General features: G+C 47.5%; 1 protein-coding gene across 1 annotated transcript in view; it reads left to right on the top strand.

Moving 5' to 3' along the window:
* The window catches only part of LOC146797117 (caveolin-2-like), a 51,632-nt gene extending 38,534 nt beyond the window's left edge, over window positions 1–13,098 (top strand). The window contains exon 3 of the mRNA XM_085629765.1: window positions 9,162–13,098. Within this exon, the coding sequence (XP_085485891.1) occupies window positions 9,162–9,312 (151 nt within the window). The 3' untranslated portion in view covers window positions 9,313–13,098. The remainder of the gene's footprint in view (window positions 1–9,161) is intronic.
* The last annotated feature ends 2,197 nt before the right edge of the window (window positions 13,099–15,295 follow it).

Raw genomic sequence — 15,295 nt, 5'->3', positions numbered from 1 at the left:
TCAGGTATCCGTTTGTTCAATGATTTAAGGAGAATCCCAACACACATCTTAGCTCAGGATACAGTGGTGCACCAGTGCGCAGCTCAGGATATAGTAATGCACCACAGCTCAAGATACAGTAATGCACCATTGAGCAGCTCAGGATATAGCAATGCACCATTGAGCAGCTCAGGATATAGCTATGCACCACAGCTCAGGATACAGTGGTGCACCAGTGCGCAGCTCAGGATATAGCAATGCACCACAGCTCAGGATACAGTGGTGCACCAGTGCGCAGCTCAGGATATAGTAATGCACCACAGCTCAAGATACAGTAATGCACCATTGAGCAGCTCAGGATATAGCAATGCACCATTGCGCAGCTCAGGATATAGTAATGCACCACAGCTCAAGATACAGTAATGCACCATTGAGCAGCTCAGGATATAGCAATGCACCATTGAGCAGCTCAGGATATAGCTATGCACCACAGCTCAGGATACAGTGGTGCACCAGTGCGCAGCTCAGGATATAGCAATGCACCACAGCTCAAGATACCGTAATGCACCATTGCGCAGCTCAGGATATAGCAATGCACCATTGTGAAGCTCAGGATATTGATCAGTTTCTAATGTAAATTGAAAAAAGTGGAAATAACATTTGCCCCCACCCGTATGGATCGATTTTTTACATGTTATTCACCCAACCATCTGGGCCAGAGCATTAGATCCTTTCGTACCCTCAGTTTGCTTTTTATAAGAAGGACACACCTTGTCATGGAAATTATACCTGCCCTATAATTTGTAGGCATTGATATGACAAGATTGTGGTAAGCAGTTTCATACAGAGTTCCCGCCCTTGTGCCGCAATCATTCCTATAGCGCCATGAGCAGCACGCCTCGCAGCCAGCTGCCAGAAGCCTTCCTACCTCAGGCTCAAAGTGATACCCAACATCTTACTCCAGGACTCTTCAGTCAAGAGAGCTTCCTTTGTACTTATTTGCATTTTAAAAGGTTGGTTTTGGTATTTCAAGCCTACGGTGAAGGTTATATCATTTTGAACATGCCCGGCCAACAAATTCAGCCATTTGGAGGAGACGGTGATGCTTTGAACTTAATTCCTGGGTAAACCACTAACTAAAGCGACCTCTCTCTGTCCAATGTACACAGTGTAGAGGTAGAACTAAAAGTTATTTGTTGGATCCACTCACACCATTCAAAGTATCCTGACATTGGATGAGTTATGGAGGTTATAGTCACAAATGCCGCCATAAAGTGTGGTTGACCAGACAATATGTACTTTTTCAGCATTTCTAGGGCGTACTTCCTTCCCTTGTTTGATTCACTTCTAGGCTTCTCCAAGGCTGCTACATTGATCTCAAGTAAAATCATCTTGCACAGTGGTTTTAATCTCCGCACAAATGACCCAGTAAGTAACGCTACTCCTGATCTGATGGACCATTTGATATTCTTATTCTTCATTACTTGTTCACTGTTCCTCCCTTAATATTGGGATCGATTCTAGATTCATCCTTCTCTACCCCTGATGTTGAACACAACCTTTGAGTGGTCCCAGCAGCCTTGTCCCATTCCTTCTCTAAGAGGTTGAACTTTTAAGGTTCGATTCTGTAACCAAAGGCTCTTAGCAGAAACACCACAAGATGTGATTGGGCCAAAATTCTCCTTGAGATGAATATAGTGTATTGAAAGCAGGAGTTTCCCAATCAACTGTATGGAATCCAGAGGGATTAATGTTTACAACGGCCTACAGCTGTATTATTGATCACCAAATGTGGGTATATAGAAATGTAGAATGTACATTTCTATATACCCAAATTTGTAGAATTGATCAACAGTCTCGGCCATTACTTAAAATAAGTTAATAAATACTTTCAGGAAGATAAACTGATAAAGCGGAGGTCCTCAACTGATACCCCAGATATGATTAGTAAACTGAAAAAAGGTTTATATGCAAGAAAACAGTAATCGAAAAATATTTACATTAAACAGGAAACGTATTAGTAAATTATCCTCAGCTGTTTGACATACATTATCTTCCAGTTAACCTCGTGTGTTAAGGGGGCTTCAATGTCAAACAAAATAACGTGGTTATCATCAGGATATAAGTAATGAGAGTCCAAGCGCCCGGGGCTGAAAGCAAGATGTGTGCCGATACACACGCTTTACATGCTTTTTCACCCCACAAATTGAAGCATATATCTAATCAACAGGGAGCATCTCAATGCCGCCTCAAATAGTTTTGGACCCTATGCTATGAAGTAAACTCTAACTGGACCATGGACAAATGAACTCCTGAATCTTTAAAAGTGATGCCTCGGGACTAAATAGGCTAAATCTCTTTACCCGACTGTTAGAAATGGAATTGTTGGCAGGCTAGGGCATGTGCCAAAGTCAGGGAGAAACAACCACTCTAGTCAGGATAAGGGAGTTACACTCCTAAAATAACCCCTGCTCACCCCCTTGGTAGCTTGGCATGAGTAGTCAGGCTCATCTTAAAGGTAGTGTGTAAAGCATTTGCACATAACCAACAGTAATACAGTGTAAGCACTACAAAAGGACACCACACCAGTTTAGAAAAATATCCAATATCTTTATATATTTAAGACAAGACCAAAAACGATAAAAATCCACAATACAGTACTTAAAAAATCTTCAATTATCAAAATATGCTTGAAAAATAGTTCATTGATGTTGATAGCTCTGTCCGGGGCTATCACGGCATCGTAAGCAAACAAATCCAAACAGTTCTAGCTGACTGCGGTGTCGCGGGCCAGCTACGGTGTCGAGAAGACCCGCAAACAGTACCTTTTAGAAATGCAGGGCATCTGCGACCTCTCGTTGAGCTTCCGAAAGCACGGAATCCGCAGGCATCGGTTCGTAGGTCGGTGCAGGAGTCGTCGGGGCCCTCGGAGTCACACGCGTTGCAGGTCGAACTCCCCTCTGTTGAAGTCAGGAGCGCTGGTGTCGGCAGGCGTCGGGTGCTGCGGTGCGAAATGCAGCAGTGCGGCGTGCGGTGCCCTCAGGTCACGGTGCGAGCAGCGGCAGCATCAGATGGTGTCGTCGGTGATACCAGGTTTGCGATGCGAGGTGAAGGTGGTGCTCGTAGCGGTGCTGGCAGGTCACAGAGCAAGCAGCGGCGTCCACGTGGCTGAAGCGCTGTTGTCGGCTGACAAACTGGAGTGGATGGTGCCGGCATTGGTAGGCCAGGGCTGCACGTGCGTGATGAGGGCAGTGTGTCATGTAACTTTACGAGCGGGGCCCTCGAACCATGGTGCAAGCAGCGGCATAGATTTCGGCGTGGAGCGTCGGGCATACCAAGGCGTCGTCGTGAAGCGAGGCCGTGCGGAGTGCAGTGCCCACAGATCCCAGTGAGAGCAGCGGCTCGGTGGCAGCATCAGCTGGCATCGTCGGTGAGACCAGGGTCGCAGTGCGGTATTGCGGCGGTGCCCTCTGCAATGCCTCAGGACACGAGTCGGCAGCGGCGCCGTAGACGGCGTTGGGTTGCTCTTTCCTCTGTTGCAGCACAAAACACACAGTCCCCAGTGCTGAGGTCAGAAAAGCTTGAAGTTTTTGCTGTTCCTGAGACTTCTTGAACAGGGGGCAAGCTCTACCTCAAGCCCTTGGAGAAACTCACAAAAGTACATTGCAGAAAGTTCAGTCCAGTCCTTTCAATGCCCAAGACAGAATCAGCCACTGCAGGTCAACACAGCAAAGAACACAGCAAAGTGGTAGTTCCTCCTCACCGCTTCTCCAGCTCTTCTTCTTGGCAGTCTTCTTGGTCCAAAAGAGTTATAAAGTTCAGGGGTCTGAGCCCCAGTATTTGTATCCAAAAATCCTTTGATCTCTTAGGCAGAGAGTGTCTGTGCCCAGCCAAAACCAGTTCTGCCTTCTCTGGTGTGACTTCCTGGCAGGAGGTGGAGACGGCATGGTCAGAGGAAGACCAGGCCCTTTGAGGTGCAAGGAAATCTCCTCCCCCTTCCCCAATTGCAGCCCAGATCTATTCAGCCCTTTCGTGACCCACCTAGACAATCTGGAGCCACTCCTGCTCCCCAGCCTTCTGTCATCCAAAACCCAGACAGGCAATCCACATTCCAGCAGAGGCACACGGGATGACTGAGCAAGAAAATGCCTACTTTTTGAAAGTGTAATTTTCAAACACAGAATGTAAAAATCACCTTCACTAAAAGATACATCTTTAGATTCTGAGTTCAGGCACACTAAATTTTATTTTTCTACCTAGTTCCCAGGGCCAGTTATGTTTATAAGGTGTTATAAACAAACTCCCCATTCTGTCCTATGGGGAACAGGTAGCCTTGCAATAGCGAAAAACGAAATTGCCCATAGTTCACTATCAGGACATGCCACACACACCATGGCATGTCCTACTTTTCACATACACTGCACCCTGCCCTCAGGGGTACCTTGAGCCTACCTTAGGAGTGGCTGACATGTAAGAAAAGGGAAGGTGAGGGACTGGCCAGTGTGTGCACTGGCCAAGTTGGCATGGCAGTTACAAGCTGTGCATAGACTCCGCAATGGCGGGTCTGAGTTACCTTTTACGGGCCGTTCGTGTGGGTGGCACAATCCCGTGCTGCAGCCCACCAACAGCATTTGATTCACAGGCCCTGGCACATGCAGTGCACTTTACTAAGGACTGACACAAAAATCAAACAGGCCAATCATGGAAACACCGATCCATAACACATTTTACCACAGGAGCACTTGCACTTAAGCACTGATGAGCAGTGAGAAAAGTGCGCAGAAACACTAAGCCAGCACAGAGTCAGAACCGGGAGGTCAGAAAACAAAAAAATCAGAGGAAACACGCCAAAAGATGCCATGTCTAACAGGTCTCCTGGGGACCCCTTTCCCTTTGCGAGTGACTTACCACCTTTTTGAAATGGGTGGTAAACTGAAAGTGTTATGCAGCCGCAAAACAATTGTACATTGAAGTATGACTCGCTATTAGAAAGGGATGCCCTTGGAACGTGCCCTTCCTAATAGAGAGTCACAAACCCTATTTTGCAAGTCGGTAATAGGTTACCGACTCGCAAAATAGGGTTTGTACATAGGGCAGACATATTTTGCGGTCGCAAACGGGCCTATTTTCCATTTGCAAAAAATGGTCATACTTCGGGCTCTATAACCTTTATTCCTAGACACGGTCTGTGGTTTGAGCTACAGCTCTTGAAGGGTGCTGTCAGCGGAAGTCTCTGCAGCTGGTGGTCACCGAGTGCCCTTTCACATGGAGGGAACTGTCAACAACTATCCGGGGTGTCTCATGGGATGTGGGCGTGGCCCGTTAGAGCTCTGCGCCTACCTGTGCGCTGCGCCTTTACGCACCCCTTGGTACTCAGCACACACGCACCTTATAGCACCCTTCCCCATCATTGAAACAGTGCGGTGCAGGGACTCTGGAAACACCACTGGATATGACGTGTATTTAAAACTCCATCAAGTAAATAAGGCCATTAAGTGTAAGTATTGTTAATGTATATAAGATCTCGGATGTACATTAGCTCCCCTAATTAGGACGAGCACATAAAAGGCGGTATCTTGGAATGCTTTCAAGAGACCCTTGCGTCTGACCCCACATTAACCCCCATCTTCTCTCTGTTCTTTTAACTGTGTGATCCTGGACAAATCAGTTAATCTCCCCGTGCATATGTTCCGACTGTTCGGCGAAACTAGGAATGATTAGAAACAGGTCACATTAAGATATTAGCGGCATTGCAAAGAATTTGGCATTTAAAGATGCAGTTGTTGTCACGTCAGCCCTTGCACGCATTTTTGTTTTTCTGTAAAGCCTTGAATTCGATGGAGTTGGCCTCTAGGCTGCCTAGCTGTGTGGGACGAGTGGGCATGGTGCCAGCCCCTAAAGGCAGCTCAGACCCACGGACTAAGGGCAGGGCATGTGGCTCCTCAAGTTAAGCTCTACACTCATCCGGGGCCTGAAGAAATATTCTCCCCCACCCCCCATCCTGGTGGAAGTCTGTGGGTCCCCCTGCGGGCCGCAGCATCTTCAAAACCAGCTGCACCAACACAAATCCATCAGGACCAGCCCTGCCCATCAGGCTGGCAAGCTCAGGATCTCTGGTGGCCCTCGGCACAGCCAGGATCTATACAGGCCCTGTACTGCACCCCGATGTGACAGAACGTAAATTGGTGCGTGATCCATTTAGGGCGTGTGGACCATGGTGTGTGCTCCGTCCCTGTGCACAAAGAAAATGTCCAAACTCAGCTGTTCTCAATTATGGGTACTCACATGGGACACAGGCCTTTGTGCAGTCACCTATGATTAGATGATTGCAAATCGTCCCTTTTTGAATGTACAGAACCCTATTTTGCAATTCGGTAACCTATTAACGAATTGCAAAATGGGTTTGCAATTCAGTATTCGAAAGGGGTGTGTTAAGGGCATCCCTTCCTAATAGCGGCTCGCAGTGGTATGTGTGAATGTTTTGCAACCGAAATGCAGTTTGACTGTTAATGACGAGTCTGAATGTAAAAACTTCTTGAATGACACAATTGACTGAGATGAAAGAGGATTGCAGGGGAATTATTCTAAAAAAGTTTAGAAAAACAATCCTTCAGTAGTAATGTGAAGGAGACAGGTCTGGTCCTGGCAGTCTCATCAGGACCTCTTTGTCACATGTGTTGCTTTGCTCTCCATGGTCCATCGGTTCCTCTCACTGCCCCTCCCACCCCCCCTCCAATGAATGAGCCCTCTAAGAATCCCTCCATTGAAGGAGACAGGTCTGGTCCTGGCAGTCTCATCAGGACCTCTTTGTCACTTGTGTTGCTTTGCTCTCCATGGTCCATCAGTCCCTCTCACTGCCCCCCCCCCCCTCTAATGAATGAACCCTCTCAGCATCCCTCCATTGAAGGAGACAGGCCTGGTCCTGGCAGTCACATCAGGGCCTCTTTGTCACTTGTGTTGCTTTGCTCTCCATGGTCCATCAGTTCCTCTCACTGCCCCTCCCACCCCCCCCCTAATGAATGAACCCTCTCAGCATCCCTCCATTGAAGGAGACAGGCCTGGTCCTGGCCAGTCACGTGTGTTGCTTTGCTCTCCATGGTCCATCAGTTCCTCTCACTGCCCCTCCCCCCCCCTAATGAATGAACCCTCTCAGCATCCCTCCATTGAAGGAGACAGGCCTGGTCCTGGCAGTCACATCAGGACCTCTTTGTCACATGTGTTGCTTTGCTCTCTATGGTCCATCAGTTCCTCTCACTGCCCCTCCCCCCCCCCTAATGAATTAACCCTCTCAGCATCCCTCCCTTGAAGGAGACAGGCCTGGTCCAGGCAGTCACATCAGGACTTCTTTGTCACATGTGTTTCTTTGCTCTCTATGGTCCATCAGTTCCTCTCACTGCTCCTCCCCCCCCTCTAATGAATGAACCCTCTCAGCATCCCTCCATTGAAGGAGACAGGCCCGGTCCTGGCCAGTCACGTGTGTTGCTTTGCTCTCCATGGTCCATCAGTTGCTCTCACTGCCCCCCCCCCGCCCCCTCCAATGAATGAACCCTCTCAGCATCCCTCCATTGAAGGAGACAGGCCTGGTCCTGGCAGTCACATCAGGGCCTCTTTGTCACTTGTGTTGCTTTGCTCTCCATGGTCCATCAGTTCCTCTCACTGCCCCTCCCCCCCTCTAATGAATGAACCCTCTCAGCATCCCTCCCTTGAAGGAGACAGGCCTGGTCCAGGCAGTCACATCAGGACTTCTTTGTCACATGTGTTGCTTTGCTCTCTATGGTCCATCAGTTCCTCTCACTGCCCCTCCCCCCCTCCTCTAACGAATGAACCCTCTCAGCATCCCTCCATTGAAGGAGACAGGCCTGGTCCTGGCCAGTCACGTGAGTTGCTTTGCTCTCCATGGTCCATCAGTTGCTCTCACTGCCCCCCCCCCCCCGCCCCTCCAATGAATGAACCCTCTCAGCATCCCTCCATTGAAGGAGACAGGTCTAGTCCGGGCAGTCACATCAGGACCTCTTTGTCACATGTGTTGCTTTGCTCTCCATGGTCCATCAGTTCCTCTCACTGCCCCTCCCACCCCCCCCCTAATGAATGAGCCCTCTAAGAATCCCTCCATTGAAGGAGACAGGCCTGGTCCTGGCCAGTCACGTGTGTTGCTTTGCTCTCCATGGTCCATCAGTTGCTCTCACTGCCCCCCCCCCCGCCCCCTCCAATGAATGAACCCTCTCAGCATCCCTCCATTGAAGGAGACAGGCCTGGTCCTGGCAGTCACATCAGGACCTCTTTTTCACATGTGTTGCTTTGCTCTCTATGGTCCATCAGTTCCTCTCACTGCCCCTCCCCCCCTCTAATGAATGAACCCTCTCAGCATCCCTCCCTTGAAGGAGACAGGCCTGGTCCAGGCAGTCACATCAGGACTTCTTTGCCACATGTGTTGCTTTGCTCTCTATGGTCCATCAGTTCCTCTCACTGCCCCTCCCCCCCCTCTAATGAATGAACCCTCTCAGCATCCCTCCATTGAAGGAGACAGGCCTGGTCCTGGCCAGTCACGTGTGTTGCTTTGCTCTCCATGGTCCATCAGTTGCTCTCACTGCCCACCCCCTCCAATGAATGAACCCTCTCAGCATCCCTCCATTGAAGGAGACAGGCCTAGTCCGGGCAGTCACATCAGGACCTCTTTGTCACATGTGTTGCTTTGCTCTCCATGGTCCATCAGTTCCTCTCACTGCCCCTCCCACCCCCCCCTCTAATGAATGAGCCCTCTAAGAATCCCTCCATTGAAGGAGACAGGTCTGGTCCTGGCAGTCTCATCAGGACCTCTTTGTCACTTGTGTTGCTTTGCTCTCCATGGTCCATCAGTTCCTCTCACTGCCCCTCCCCCCCTCCAATGAATGAACCCTCTCAGCATCTCTCCCTTGACTGACAGCAGTGTGACAGGTTTGCTTTGGGCAGCACAGGGCTGCCTCTGGCTCTTCTGAAGGCATCTGCTGCTGTTACTGCCCTGGATGGTGTTATGTGTGGATCACAACAGTAAACTGCGGCCTCCATCTCCTGATCTCAAATGTACATCCGGCCAAGGGTGCATTCTCACAGCTGTTGTTCATAAAACCTTTGCTGTCTCTCCAGAATGTCCACAACCCTCTGAGTGCTCCCTCCTCCATTAACACTCTTCTTTCTCTCCACAGGTGTGCAATGCCCTGTATCCAGCTCTGTACCATGTGCATGCCCCCTGTGCGCACACTGTGGGCGAGCATCCTGGACATCGCCATCGGACCGCTGTGCACGAGCATCGGGCGCTGCTTTAGCCTCATCTACCTGAGGGTCTCCAGAGCCTGAGCCCCTGCCCGGAGGAACAAACTCTACAAGATCTGTGGCCCTGGACCCTCCCTGACCTGCCTCGGCCAGGGCACTGAACATCTGCCAGATATGCATCTTCAAGATGGAAAACTATTATATACAATTATATTAATGAACCTTCACAAACAAACCTCCAGCCACAATGTGGACTCTTGACAGAGAAATCCACACTCGCAAAACCCTTTACGACTGCCAGAAATCCCTTTGTGAATGTGTAAATACATGTGCCCTTCTGCAAATAAAGTCAGGTCTGGTTTCACAATGGAGGAACGGTCTCTGGGAGAGTCACTGTGTCACAAAATGTTAGGAGAGGCTTACCTTCTGGGATTTCAACCTTCTGGCCATGATCTCAGGAGGTACCATCAGCTGCGTGCAGAGACCGTCCCTCGTCTAAGCGAGAGGCGTTTCCAGACCTATGTGCATTGGCACCAGATAGATGTTAGTCTTGAAGCCTTCCACAGGGATGTGAATCTGATAGTCCAAGAGTACTAATGAAGGACAAAAAATGGACGCTCCAAGAGTACCATCGAAGGCCAAGAAACGATACTCCAAGAGCACCAACGAAGGACCAGAAATGGACCCTCTAAGAATACCAACGAAGGATGTGAAAAAGATGCTCCAAGAGTACCAATGAAAGACAAGAAACTGATACTCCAAGAGCACCAACCAAACTAGAAGCTGATGCTCCAAGAGTACCAATGAAGGACAAGGAACACGTTCCAGGAGTACCAACGAAGGACTAGAAATAGATGCTCCAAGAGTACCAACGAAGGATAAGAAAATTAAACTCCGAGAGTGCCAACGAAACTAGAGACTGATGCCCCAAGAATACCAATGAAGGACGAGAAATGGACGCTCAAAGAGTACAGACGAAGGATGAGAAACAGATTCTCCAAGAGCACCAATGAAGGACGAGAAACAGACGCTCTAAGAGTACAGACGAAGGATGAGAAACAGATTCTCCAAGAGCACCAATGAAGGACGAGGAATGGATGCTCTAAGAGTAACAACGAGGGACAAGAAACTGATACTCCAAGAGCACCAATGAAGGACAAGAAACGGATACTTCATGAGCACCAACGAAAATAGAAGCTGATGCTCCAAGAGTACCAACGAAGGATGAAAAACTGATGCTCTAAGAGTACCAACAAGGGACGAGAAACTGACGTTCTAAGAGTACCGAAGAAGATCTAGAAACAGATGCTCTAAGAGTACAGACGAAGGATGAGAAACAGATTCTCCAAGAGCACCAATGAAGGACGAGGAATGGACGCTCTAAGAGTAACAACGAGGGACGAGAAACTGATACTCCAAGAGCACCAATGAAGGACAAGAAATGGATACTCCATGAGCACCAACGAAAACAGAATCTGATGCTCCAAGAGTACCAACGAAGGATGAAAAACTGATGCTCTAAGAGTACCAACAAGGGACGAGAAACTGACGTTCTAAGAGTACCGAAGAAGAACTAGAAACAGACGCTCTAAGAGTACAGACGAAGGATGAGAAACAGATACTCCAAGAGCAACAATGAAGGACGAGGAATGGACGCTCTAAGAGTAACAACAAGGGACGAGAAACTGATACTCCAAGAGCATCAATGAAGGACAAGAAACGGATACTCCATGAGCACCAACGAAAATAGAATCTGATGCTCCAAGAGTACCAACGAAGGATGAAAAACTGATGCTCTAAGAGTACCAACAAGGGACGAGAAACTGACGTTCTAAGAGTACCGAAGAAGAATTAGAAACGGACGCTCTAAGAGTACAGACGAAGGATGAGAAACAGATACTCCAAGAGCACCAATGAAGGACGAGGAATGGACGCTCTAAGAGTAACAATGAGGGACAAGAAACTGAAACTCCAAGAGCACCAATGAAGGACAAGAAACGGATACTCCATGAGCACCAACGAAAATAGAAGCTGATGCTCCAAGAGTACCAACGAAGGATGAAAAACTGACGCTCTAAGAGTACTAACAAGGGACGAGTAACTGACGTTCTAAGAGTACCAACAAAGGATGAGAAATGGCTGCTCCAAGAGTACCAGCGAAACTAGAAACTGATGCTCCAAGAGTACCGAAGAAGAACTAGAAACTGATGCTCGAAAAGTACCAGCGAAGGACGAGAAACGGATGCTCCAAGAGTACCAATGAAAGATGAGCACCTATACGGATCCATCAGTGGTCGGCTGTTGGTAAAACTGTGCCATTTGCAGCAAATTGTTAAATCAGCATGTTCGTGCAATGAATGGTGCATGCAAACTCTGGGTAACTGGAGCCGGGGGAGGTCTGGAAGTGCAGACGAGTAATTCAAGGAATGCACAGGTAGCCCCAGAGTAAGGGATGGACTTGGTACACTGGCCAGTCCAACAGGAACCCGGTGGGAAGGGGCGCACTGAAACTACCACTGCGGTGCAAGAAGCACTTTTCAAAACTCATAAATGTATGACCAGATGAATATGTACCCAGCCTGCCTGTAAGAGGAGACTTTTTAGCGCATTATTTGAGTATAAGTTAAACAACTGCACACTTGTAGTGTTGCACCAGTAGAATTACAGTGCATTAGATCAAGAGGTCTGTAAAGCCGGTGCACTTTTTACTTACAGCTGTTTATTTTTATTTTTTTGTCTATTTACTTCAAATCATACTTCTTACTTTGCGTGATCTTATACTTGTGATATCACTCCATATTCCGGGCAAGAGTATACGAAATGAGACAAAAAAATGTTATCAACGTTTGTTCCAGTACTCCTATCTCGTGGAAGTCAAACAAACTTTCTCCTCGCAAGTGGAACAACAAGTGCATTCACCTGAACTGCTGGATTTTCTTAAAAAACTCCTTGATATTTTAAAGTTTTAGCTTTTCACTTAAACTCTGTATCTCCACATATGCAAGTGATGAGGGAGAACCAACGTCACTCGCCTCATTCTGTGTTTTGGGGTCACTCAGGGGTATGGGGCGTGGCAGCCAATGCTTAAAGGTGAGCTTGGGAATTGTGGAAGGAAAGAATCTCTCCCAGTCCCCAGGATGACTAACCCCTGCCTGCCAGGCACACATAATGTGATAGCGCCACCTGGTGGGGCAAAGCTTCCCCTCAGCCAGCAGCCGAGCATCTAAAGTTAGCTCCTCTGCAAAATTCACCGACATATATTCACTTCCTTCACATAGACAGCTGAAGCAGCCCACACGTGACAGAAACTGAAACTTTAAATAACCACACCAAAAGCGGGCTGGGCTTCTCACGCGAAAAATAAACGAGCATTTGCAATGCAATAGGTCTGGCATTTGCAAGAGTTTAAGCTGCTGGCACTGTAAAAGGCAATGCCTTTTATTTATCTGTTTTAAAAACAACACATAAATAAAAGACATTGTCATTTACAATGCCAATAGTTTAAACTCTCGTAAATGAAAGACCTATTGCATTGCAAATGCTTGTTTGTGCTTACAATCCAGTCTTCAGAATCAGTGTGTGTGCGCATGCGCGTGCTTGTACAGTTCATCAGAAAAATAATTTGTGCATTCTCATAATAAACGTTTGTATTTCTGCTTTTCTTTATACATGTTTTAAAGCATCTTGAAAAGGCTGTTCAAAAGCAACAACAGCCATTGGCAAAGTCAAACGGTTTTGTCTTTTGGCTTTGCCTCGCCGACCTATTGTCTTTGTCTTTACTTTTCGCTGATGGTGTTCAACATCGTCAACAAAATGCACAGTGCTGATGCTGTTCAGTATTTTTCAAATAAACGCTCAAGTGTGATGGTATCTACATCGTGTATTACGACGCTACGGCGGCTGAGCGTGATGACGTCTACCTGCAAACGCCTCACCACGTGACATTCTTCAAGATGCGGCAGCCATTCTGTGTGTTTTTATTGTTCCAAGTTGGATGAATGGCCACTGTGAGCGTTGAATGAAAAGAAATAAAATGTGCACCAAAGAGCCTTTACAAAATGGAGTGCCCGGAAGCAAACTGCAGCGGCGCGGCACTGCTAAAAACTGGAAAAAACGCCTAAAAATGGGAAGCGGAAGCACTGGAGGAGTCGTGGGGTGCAGGGAGCAGCCACTGGCTGGAGGAGGAAGCAAGGAGGGATGGGGGCAATGTATTGGGGGAAGTAAGTTTTTGTTTAAAAAAGCGGAGCGGAACGGGGAGAGATAAAGAAAGCAATATACAGGCCGCCAGGTGGGAGAGGGTGCGGAGGGAGAAGCAGCGCACAGGATAGAAAGGAAGACAGCAGGGAAACAATGCATTTCCAAAGGGGGCTAAAAGAAAAAGAAACAAGGCACGCATGGAGCCACTGAAAACACAGGTACGTGTGTGAAGAGCTGTTTCCAATTTACAACAATAAGATATGGAGCTTGTGAAAGTGAAAGCGCGCATGGCACGCTAAAAATGAAACTGAAAGGATGCATGGGCACGCTGAAAATACCAAAAGTACACAAAAGCAAAAAAAACGAGTGGTGCAAGCAAAGAGGGCGCCGTTGTAGAAAAGCATGTCACGCCTGCAGTAAGAGAAACTCATTAAATAAAGTAGTGCTCACAGACTGTAGATAAAACAGACTGTGTAATAACACAAGTAAAAAGTTCAGTCCTCATGGGAGGTTACAAATGCAGACAAGGCGGTACTAAGGCGGGACTACTAACCTATTCATGAATCAAAAGCAACGATTTCGAAAGGACAGTAACAGGAGCCAATTGAAAGGATGGGTGGAGCTTGAAGTCCATACTCTAATACAGCATGCCTCGCAGAGCAGCACATGCGCTGCCCAGGCGCGACCTAAAAAGGACATTGAGAAGAGATACAGAGGTGATCCCAGACATTGAGCTAGCTTAACATAAGAATCCTCGGATCGTGGGTATGTGGAATATAAGCACATTAGTATAACGTGCATACAAAATGGATGCAGGTCACTCAACATGGTGTGTTAGCAAATGTGTTATGAAACAATTTTTTTTAAAAACTAGCAGAAACAATTTCACAGACTACGGCCCCCCTTCCTCCTAGTGGTCCTCAATTCTCCTGGTGTAAGTGTCTCGTTCTGGGGCACCTCGCTGCACGCACACCACGAACGCAATGACGGGGCAGGCGTGTTAGAGCTCCGTAAACAATATGGGGGGCTATTGAAACCTTGGTCAAAGAGAGGTGCCGCCGGGCCAGCCCGATGCTGATCTTTAAATATGGCGGTGAACCCCCACCTTGGGACTGGAGACGCAGGGCTCCGACGGTCTGGGGGGCCAGCAGGCTGCCTGTCGGGCTCTAAACCAGCCCCCTGGTCTCTCATTCTCATGGAGCTGGGAGTCGCTGGCAGGGAGGCTTGGAGACATTAATATTGCTCAAATAGAGAACAGCATAATAACCAACCCATAATCAATAAACCATATCCACACGGTTCATCTTACATTAGGTTCACAGTAATGAAAATACAATAAACCAGAAACACCCCCTCACTTCCTGGCATCACTAACTCTAATGCAACCTCCTGCTCTTACCCTCACACATACCCACCCCCAAGGTGAACCCTTCTTCTTTCTACAGCTTTAACCCCATCCCCCACTCTAATCTTAAATCCTATCATTAATCCCTAACGAATGCCTAAAGTCATTTTTTACATAAAATTACATTTTAGTGTTTTTAATTTAGAAACCTTTTGGTACCACAATTCTCTTATATTTTCTTAATTATTGCCTTTCTTCTTTGAGACATTTCTTCATTTATTTTTAGTTGTTTTGTATTTTGTTTTAGTTGTGTTAGTTGCTCTTCTATTTAATTAATGTGATTTCTTTATATTCACTTATTGCTACCACCGGATTCTAAGAGTGGCAGCAAAAGCCAGGTTAAAATTGTATAAGTGTGCTGGTCTGTCTATCCGAGGTGCTGGGTTGGAACATTCCACAGTCACCGCGTCTAACCATGGCTCATAATATGGTTGGTATTGGAGGTAACCGATACACAAGACATCT

Source organism: Triturus cristatus, chromosome 10 (genome assembly GCF_964204655.1).
Source record: "Triturus cristatus chromosome 10, aTriCri1.1, whole genome shotgun sequence".
Lineage (NCBI taxonomy): Eukaryota > Metazoa > Chordata > Amphibia > Caudata > Salamandridae > Triturus > Triturus cristatus.
This window is presented reverse-complemented; position numbering and strand designations above follow the sequence as displayed.